At 39.0% G+C, this 10,404-nt stretch overlaps 1 protein-coding gene across 1 annotated transcript in view; it reads right to left on the bottom strand.

Annotated features, from left to right (window-relative positions):
* LOC118733890 (synaptosomal-associated protein 25-like) overlaps window positions 1-8,758 on the bottom strand; it is an 85,375-nt gene extending 76,617 nt beyond the window's left edge. Inside the window, exon 1 of the mRNA XM_036463524.1 lies at window positions 8,567-8,758. Within this exon, the coding sequence (XP_036319417.1) occupies window positions 8,567-8,758 (192 nt within the window). The remainder of the gene's footprint in view (window positions 1-8,566) is intronic.
* Window positions 8,759-10,404: the final 1,646 nt, after the last annotated feature.

Genomic DNA, 10,404 nt, shown 5'->3' with positions numbered 1-10,404 from the left:
AATTCAATACAATTAAAACATAAATGAATTGTTTCATTCGATACAAAGGCGTAAATATTCGCGTGCGCTGGGTTTGGGTCCCGCCACGTTAAAACTCCGCCCAATGAAAAGAAAAAAACAGCCTCGGATGAGACCCCCTTTTTCTGATCACGACCACGGCAAACGTATAAAGGACTATGATTTAACAGTATGCACCTGGAATATCCGGTCCCTTAATGGGGAAGGTGCCTCTGCCCGGCCGGTTGATGTCCTCGGGAAGACAAAGGCTGACATCACCGCCATCCAAGAAATGCGATGGACGAGGCAAGGAAAAGTAAGCGTGAAGCCTTGCGACATCTACTACAGTTGTCACGTAAAGGAGCGCAAATTCTGTGTTGGATTCGTGGTAGGAGAGAGACTCCGTCACCGAGTACTGGCGTTAACCCCGGTGGACGAACGTATAGCCACAATCCGCATCAAAGCTAGATTCTGCAACATCTGCGCCCATGCCCCGATGGAAGAGAAGGATGAGGCGTCCAAGGATCTCTTATATGAGCGCTTGGAACGCACATATGAGCGCTGCCCCCGACACGATATCAAAATCGTGCTTGGCGATTTTAATGCCAAGGTGGGCAAGGAAGGGATCTTTGGCGCCACTGTCGGAAAATCCAGCCTCCACGACGAAACGTCCGATAACGGACTGAGGGTGATCGACTTCGCCGGGGCCCGAAACATGGTAATATGTAGTACTAGGTTCCAGCATAAGAACATCCACCAAGCTACATGGCTGTCTCCAGATCGAAAAACGAGAAACCAAATCGATAATGTTGTGATAGACGGAAGGCATGCTTCAAGCGTTTTGGATGTACGTCCACTCCGAGGGCCAAACATGGACCCAGACCACTATATTGTTGTAGCCAAGATAGGCACCCGCCTCTGTGCAGCAAAAAATGTGCGCCCAACAATGCAAGGAAAGCTTAACGTCGAAAAGCTGCAATCACAACAGACGGCCAATATATTCGCCATTCGACTCACACACCTGCTCTCTAAGAGCACTTTTCAACAATCCGACACACTCGAGCAGTGGAACCACATTTCCCGACGCCGAAGAAGTAGTCGGATTTCAGAGAGCCCGAAAGAACAACTGGTACGATGAGGAATGTCAAGAAGCCGCAGAGAAGAAAGATGCCGCCTACAGGGCCACGCTGTGATCGGGCGCAACGCGAGCCAAGTGGGACCGTTACAGGGAAGTCAAGAAGGAACCGAGACGTATTTGGCGCAATAAGAAGAGAGAGGCCGAAATACGTGAGTGCGAAGAGCTTGATATGCTGGCCGACAGGAAGAACGCCCAAAAATTCTACCAGAGAGATAGGTGACTTACGGAAGGTTTCAAGACCGGGGCGAACTCCTGTAAGAACAACAATGGTGACCTAGTGACCGATGTCCAGAATATACTTAAATTGTGGAGGGAACACTTTTACAATCTACTGAATGGTAGCAGCGCTGAAAGTAGTGAAGAAGACGAACCCGAGTCCCCAGTCGATGATGATGGAGTAGCTGTCCTACCGCCTGACTATGACGAGGTACGAATAGCGATTACGCGGCTGCAAAACAACAAAGCTGCTGGAGCTGACGGCCTGCCAGCCGAGCTATTCAAGTACGGTGGCGTGGAGCTGATGAGGTGCATGCATCAGCTCGTATGCAGAATATGGTCAGATGAACGCATGCCCGACGACTGGAATTTAAGTGTGCTCTGCCCAATCCACAAGAAAGGCGACCCCGCCATATGCGCCAACTACCGCGGAATCAGCCTTCTAAGCATAGGTTATAAGGTCTTATCGAGTGTATTGCGCGAAAGACTGAGCCCACCGTCAACAAGCTGAGCCCACCGTCAACGAGCTGATTGGGCCTTATCAGTGTGGCTTTCGGCCTGGAAAATCCACCGTAGATCAGATATTCACAATACGCCAAATCTTGGAAAAGACCCGCGAGAATAGGATCGACACACTCCATCTATTTGTTGATTTTAAAGCCGCTTTCTACAGCACGAAGAGAAGTTGCCTTTATGCCGCGATGTCTGGATTTGGTATCCCCGCGAAACTAATACGGCTGTGTAAAATGACGTTGAGCAATACCGCCAGCTCCGTCAGAATAGGGAAGGAGCTCTCCGAGCCGTTTGATGCCAAACGAGGTTTTAGACAAGGGGACTCCCTTTCGTGTGATTTCTTTAATCTGATGTTGGACAAGATAATAAGAGCCGCAGAACTGCACCGCTCAGGCTCAATACTTTACAAGAGCGTACAATTCCTGGCGTATGCCGACGACGTTGATATTATCGGTAAAAACAAGGGCTACGTCTGTTCTACCTTCTCGGGATTGGATAGGGAAGCAAAAAGAATGGGTCTGGTGGTGAACGAGGACAAAACGAAGTATCTCCTGTCATCACAAAAACAGTCAGAGCATATGCGTCTTGGCACCCACGTCACTGTTGACAGTTACAAGTTTGAAAAAGTAGACGACTTCGTTTATTTGGGAACCAGCATTAACACCAATAATAATGTCAGCCTAGAAATCCAACGGAGAATTACTCTTGCCAACAAGTGCTACTTTTGGCTGAGTAGGCAATTGAGAAGTAAAGTCCTCCCTCGTCGTACAAAGATCGCACTCTATAACTCTCATCATGCCTGTGCTGGTGTATGGCGCGGAAGCATGGACAATGAAAGCATCTGATGAGGCGGCTCTTGGAGTTTTCGAGAGAAAGATTCTGCGAAAGATTTACGGACCTTTACGCGTTGGTGATGGTGAATATCGCAGACGATTTAACGATGAGCTGTATGAGCTTTACAACGATATAGACATAGTGCAGCGAATTAAAATTCAGCGTCTCCTCTGGCTTGGCCATGTCGTTCGAATGGACAGAAACGCTCCTGCTCTGAAAATATTCAACGCGGGCCGCGATGCTGGTAACAGAGGAAGAGGAAACCCTTCTCTGCGTTGGAAAGACCAGGTGGAGAAGGACTTGGCTTCACTTGGAATTTCCAATTGGCGTCAGTAAGCACAGAGGAGAAATGACTGGCGTGCTGTTTTGGACTCGGCCAAAATGGCTTAGGTGGTTACAGCGCCAATAAAGAAGAAGAAGAAGTGTAACGAGGAATTCATTAACACCATTTTTGTAACAAATTACAGCTTGCAATCAAATCATGACATGGGAGAATAATGTGACGACGACGACGACGAGACTTCATTTCATGACGCCAAGAGAAAAACTATCCAAGAGCCATATGTTGATGTACCATGTTTTGAACAAGCTTTCAGAGTTTTCGAAACCACCTACAAAACGGGTTCGAAGATATGTTATGACGCCACGGTTATCTGCAGCAAGTGACAATGCTAAAGTAAGTGATGAAATGGCAGGGCATATACTTATCGCAACCGCCGATGCATTGGGTCACCGTGCAGAATATCGAGTGAAAGAACCAAAGGAAATTTTCAGGTTTATTTACATTTTTGTCATCCGAAATTTACTTTATTTACAGTTAAACACTATTGGATCGCTTGGAAGATTTTTCCAGATCTTACTGGAATAAATAAAGTTGATCGTATCGCAATTCTTGTGAGTTACAATGGCACAACCAAATTCCTCAGCGCACCAAATATAGCCCGGTCAACTGGTGAAAATATTGGTAATATTGTTTATGAAAAATTGGTGGAGCGGAATCTTGTGAATCAAGTTTAAGGTATGTCCTTTGATACAACTGCGAGTAATACAGGCACTAAAACGGGAGCTGCTTTTTTGTTGAAAAAAAAATTGGTCGCGAAATAATGAGGTTTCCTTGTCGTCACCACATATATGGAATTATTTTCCGTGCTGGTTTTGAATTGAAACTAAATTCAAACAATGTACCTGATGTTAAAATTTTTGAACGTTTTACGAAGACTTGGCCGAAACTTAACCATCGCTCGTCTAAAAGTGGAATCGAAGATGTTATCATTTGCTCCAGTCATAAATCCCGCAGAATGTTTGCTTTATCGTCGGCGTTTTTGCAAGATGACCCATCGACTTGGGAAATGACTATCGAATATTAAGGTTTGACCCACTGTCAGAATTTATTTGTTGTAATTGGTACTGCCGAGCGAGGTGTAAAATTTATCAAAGATTTAAATAAAATATTGACGAGCGATAAAGAAGAAAAGCAATTGCCGTTTCAGATTGTTAAAGTCTATCGAAAGAGATACTCTTCATACAAGAAATCAGATTTACACCCCTATTCTGCAACTCTTTTGTATTCGGATTTTACTACGAATCGTAGAAATAGTATGCTGCAATCCGAATGGTATTTTCGAATTTTCGAAATTCGTACCAATGGTATGCCTAAAAACGAACGAGTAAGCTTTTTTGCGTAATTGTGTACGAAAACAATTCTTTGTCGGAGGCGAAATAAAAGATGTAAATCGATGTGTGTTTGCAAGAAATATTGGTGGTGTTCATTTAAACAGATAAATTTGCCTTTCGCATATACGTATATTTTTATCCACTGCGCTGTATAAACGAGCAAAAAAGAATATTTGTTGCCCCTTATCAAGAAACTTGGGTCCGGTTTAGTTAATGTACAACGATTTTCGGTTGTTGTGTCCAAACGCATAACCCGAATCCAAAAACTTTAACATACACATGTAATCAAAGGATTCACATCTTATTTAAGATAAATGTTTCCTACCACTAGCTTATTAATAAACTCGGTTTGCACTATGACCTTTTTTGCAAATTTCGACGTGGGTTCTGCGCAAAAATATATGCACAAGAAATGTTGTATACTTTTGACATGCGGAAGCCCCTCTTCTCCGCAACTCAGAAAGGAGAATTCTACTTAGTAAGGGGTATAATCCCTAAGCGCGGCCGAAGGCAGAAGCAAGCGCAACAGGTGGTGGACCTAACAAAGTGCATGTTTTCAATGGCTTGAAAGAAGCTGTTATTGCATTAACTGGATTGGAACCAGAGCTTCAGGCATAGGAGGAGTTCTGGCTTGTGGTTCAACAATTCAACCAGAAGCTGACATGGATGCGCCCATGGTTACTATGCCCGACAGCTCCGCATATCTTTGTGAATCCATTGCCATAGCGCCCGCTTACTCTGCTGCTATAATTGCAAATACACCAGAATCCATAATTTTCCTCGAAATATGTAAAATTAACCAATTTTACCATAAACAAGCACATGATGAGTGTTTTTTTAATTCCTTTCCACTTTGTTTTCCTTCATTCAGCTATCTTCGAAAAACAACTGATAGCTGGCAATGCTGCACATGTTTCCGCAAGGGTTGCAGCATGTGGATTTTTCGTTTTTCGTAGCGTAGCTACGAATTATGAATTACGAAAATTCGGGTTCTAGAATAAGCTGGTTTGTTTAAAAAAATAAATAATTTGTTCATGTGTTCTTGGAGAAGTAAAATAAATTCATAGTTTATACCTACAAAGAGTGTTATTTAATACAGCATACGTTTTTAACAAATTTTATGAAATGCTGTAAATTCAATAATATTGCTACATCGATATCAATAATAAAATAACTTAATTTTTGAAGCAAAAACCATATTTCTTTTTTACGTTATTTTCGCTTCTATCAAGCGTTATCCTATTGACCCCAAATTTTTACTGTAAGTATTTCAGACGAAAAGAAACAAATATCCGGGAAGCGCCCGATGAAATTTTGAAATTTTGATTTGTACAAATAAGGGCACTCTTAATGTACAACATACCTCTATTATTGGTTACAAGAATTTTAAGCTATAATAAAAAAATATTTAGCAATAATTATTGGTTTTGAAACATGGTGTAATAATAACAAGGTGTTGTCAGTAACCTAACCTCACTTTTTCGGCAGGTCTATTCCGGTCACGCATTTTAAATTAGTAGAAAAGGTACTAATTATTTATTACTTTTAATCCGTTTGTGCATAATATTTCAAATTAAATGTAGGAAAATGTATAGTTACAGGCTTATAAGCCTGAATACATGTTTGCATCGTCAGCTCCACACAGCTTGGACATATCGAGCCATAACCGCCAAAATAACGTAAGCGACATTTTTTTCAAAACTTTCTTTTTGATGCAGAAATGCATCTAGATGCTCTAGGAATATTTCTGCATCAAAAAGAAAATTTTGAAAAAAATGTTGCTTACGTTATTTTCGCGGTTAGGGCTCGATATATTGTAAGTTATGAAAAAGTAAAGGCCGTAAAATAAAGCAATTTCCTATAAGACTGTAAATGATTTTTTAAATAGATTAAAACAAATAAATATCGATAATATAAGCGAAATCGTAATTTAACCATGCTGCCGCTCTATTCTAGTGTATCAGTAGTCCATTTGGCTCGATATTATGACAATGCAGCAAAATATATTTATTATAAAAAAGTCGCCTTTCCATACGATTTTTGTGTACGTATTTTTCAATTGATAGCCACGATATCTTTTATATTTTATATATTGAGGATAAAAATTATACAAATCCAGCAATTTTAAATATTAATATCGTTCTGAAAACACCAAGTTCTTTAAAAATCGCTATAAAACGAAATACTAAAATGGAGTATTTTAGATACTATTTCCCAACGAATAGTAATATAAACATTAAGATCAGCAGCACTGAAAATAAGCATGCCGATCTTGACAAAGTTACAACAAACACATCGCTACTGACAACACCTTGTTATTATTCCACCATGGTTTTGAAATATTTTTATTTTTTTGGTATCGGAGACCTACCCCAACCTTCCCCCGTAAATTTCGTTCTCGCTACGCCCATGGCGATGGCGACTAGGGTAAATTCGATATTCGTAGCTTCGAGATTCGAATTTTAATCTTCGTATATAAAAATCGATATTTTCGATGCAATTGAATTAAAAATATACCATAAAATAGAACACTTGAACTTCGATACATGTGGTGACGTGCAATAATGTCAATGACAATAATACACAGGCCAAAAGTGAAATAATGTCAATTGACATTAAGTCACTTTTGTATTGATTCAACCTCTAAAAGTGAAATATGTAATGTTATAAAAATAAATTTTGTTATTTAGACTTAAATTCACAAAATAAAAGTGTGTTTATGTCATGGAATAATGGCCTGTATATTAAAGTCATTGACATTAGTTCATTTTTCAATTGTGTATTAATATCAGTGGCATTAATTCCATTTCCATTATTGCACGTCACCATAAATGTTTTAGTATTATCTCGCAGTGAAATGTATTTATGTATTTAAGTAGTTGCACATCAAAGCTACACAAGTAAGTTCATAAAAAATAAATAAGATTTCAGATGCTTTATGATCTTAATACTTTATCTAACGCTTGGTTTTCATTATGCCGAAATTACTGACATTAAAAACTGCCTTAACTAACAGCTGTTCTCTTGTTGTGAAACACATCATAGGAAATGACCAAATGTAGATATCGCAGTGCATGTCAAAATGTCGTAAAAGTTTGGTGTCAGGTGATTGACATTCCGTCTTTCATCACTGATGTTAAATGTGAAGTGATATTTTTGGCGTAATTCGGCAGTTTAGCTATGGACAAACCAAAAATGTGGCTCAATAGAACTCTTCATGTCCTATTATCAATTTTATTCCTTGTTTACTTAAAGATCTCGCTTTAAAAAGCCAAATTATACGTTGTCATTAAATGTAAGACTTTTTACTCGTTGTATAAGTACACACATACATGCCTATGATTACATAAATATGTAGAAATTTCTTTTGTTTTTGCAAAGCAAAAAAAAAAAACTAAATAAAATCACGTTATACGTCCCAAAAAATTAGTTTCAATATACTAAATTTGCTAAATTTTTGGATTCATTTTCGAAATCTTGTTTGAGATATTAATTTGAAAACAAAATACTTATTTGTATTTATTTTTGGTTGTAAAGCTAAGAAAAAACAATTTGGATAGTTAATCAAGTTCAACTGAATCTCTTTTTCGATTTGCTTTATCATCCTCACAAACAAACTTTTAAATTTTCAGCAAATTTCTTTTTTTAAATTCGAAAAAGTTCGAATTAAATCAAATTTGCACCATAAAATTTCGTATCGAATAATCGAATGGTTGGGCAATGTTCGAAATAACAAAAAATCGAATTTCAACCACCCCCCCTACCCATCCCTAATAGCTACATGCATTTTTTAACGGGACAGCGACAACATGCTTAAATGAAGAGGAGCAGCCTTATATGTCGCTCGAAAAATAGAAATAGATCTAACATGGCTACAACCACAGTCGCGGTGTATCCTGTCGGCGCCAAAATAATTTTCTACGTCTCTTGCGTTAAAATAGTTCGACAGCTGTGGTACGCAGCGCGTCCTTTTCAATGTATTTCAAGCATCTGTACGTTGGTTTACATTGCGTTGTTGCTAAAATTTCAATCACTTTTCATTAACTCCTTTAAATGTTTAGTTTTACCCGAATTCCGCTAGTAAATGTTTGGAAATAAGTATTAGAGTACCCGCTGTTAATAAATAATAATGATTCCATATAATTTTTATGTGCATGTATTTACTACGTTTGTCAGCAAATATAACATACATACCTTTCGATTTATTCGGTCAATTTGCCTGTTTTGGTTTTCTAACTCGGATCCCATATCCAAAGCCATATTTCGAAGATTACCGATCATTGTGTTTACTTGACCCATATTTTCCTCCATTTCATCTTCACGTGCATCATTTGTTATTCTTAAAATAAATTCGGAATAAAAAAAATAGTTAATGTACAACTGCATGTTAAGAGCACTGAAATAGATGTAATGATCAGCTATGGGAACGTACCGATACTACGGGACCCACTTTTTGCAATTTTTAACCCCACCTCCCCCCTCGGTGACCACGCGTAGGGATGGGTAAATACGATATTCGAAGCTTCGAGATTCGAACTTTAATCTTCGGATGAATACGAATTTTTCTAAAAAAATCGAATTTCGTCTTTATTTGCAAAAAAGCTGCTCTGCAACTTTCTTCTTTGTGGCTAAATTTGGCATCATTGCGTGTGGTACCATATTTGCCTTACAGGCTAACCTAATATTCGCGGCTTGCGTTTTGGTACGCATGCCGTCGAATTTGTTTTTTTGCGTCACCCGAAATTGGCTTGCGTGCGTTTGCATTTGATTTCATTGAGCGAAACGTCAAATCAAAATGTCACGCAGAACAAAAATTGGAAATTGAGTTATTATTAGAGTGCATGAGAAATTTTTGAAAATAAATTGGCGGCGTGCGTGAATATTAGGTTAGCCTGTTAGGGATGCAAGTAAATATAATACATCGACGTTTTTTCGATCTGATGCAACGAAATATTACATCGATGCATCGTATATAAAAATTGGTATTTTCGATGCAGCGATTGAATTAAAAATATACAAGAAAATAGGACACTTGAACTTCGATATATACATATATTCCAAGACCCCATATAAATATGGCTTGAATCATTTCTTACTAACAGAAAGGTAAAAAAAATGTATTTGGCTTATATTTGTCTTTATTAACACGGCGCTTGCTGCGTGACGGCAAGAGTACTTGCATACCTATAATTACAAGTGGAAAAAATATTATCAAGATAAAACAGATGTCAAAACAGAGGTCTTGTTATTTTTATTAACCTTTATTTTCCATCTCAATCATCTCCAACAAACACGTTCCCAGCATCAATTCACTCGGATATATCGTAGATCACGGGGGCGATAACATCGGGAGTTTCCTCAGACGTGATTATTATCTCTTCATTGACAGCCTCGACGTCTATCCACTCCACGCATTCCTTCACGACACACAAGGCCTACCTACTGTGGTCTCCTGGAGAGAACACGCAGAGGGGCACGTTTTTTCGATGGTTGCGTAAAGAAATTTCTGAGGCAAAATAAAGTCCACAAATTGAGGATGTTCTTCCGGTGATCTCGGTTTTAATAGATGGGCGGTATGTATCGTAGGGTATTTCTCTACCCTGTGAGAGATCCGGGCGTAGTGTTATACATTGCCGCGCAAGCAATGATGGAAAAATTTCCGATCTGACTTCATCTCGGTTTAGTACATCGAACGGGGTTTGTGACATCGGAAAAGGTGCCGGCAAAAAGCCTTGGTACAGAATAGTATTTAGTGAACTTCGGCAAGGAGCACAGCAGGAATCATCGGCACACTTAATTATTTGAAAACAATATTGACTTTAACGAACGTGATTCCCATACCAGATGTCAGAAACTTGTGTAGGTTCCGGAAGGAATTATCCAGGAGGCACATATACTGCTATCACGTTGTGGCCGTCAATAACTATCTGGGACCAAATCTCAGCTAATATTTCGCCTAAAAACAACATAAATTAAAATTTAGGTTTTAATATTTTGGTAATAGAGAATACTGTATGCCACTCTATTAAAAT

This window comes from Rhagoletis pomonella, unplaced genomic scaffold (genome assembly GCF_013731165.1).
Source record: "Rhagoletis pomonella isolate Grant_MI unplaced genomic scaffold, Rhpom_1.0 Rhpom_scaffold_00001, whole genome shotgun sequence".
In the NCBI taxonomy this organism is placed as follows: Eukaryota; Metazoa; Arthropoda; class Insecta; order Diptera; family Tephritidae; genus Rhagoletis; species Rhagoletis pomonella.
This window is presented reverse-complemented; position numbering and strand designations above follow the sequence as displayed.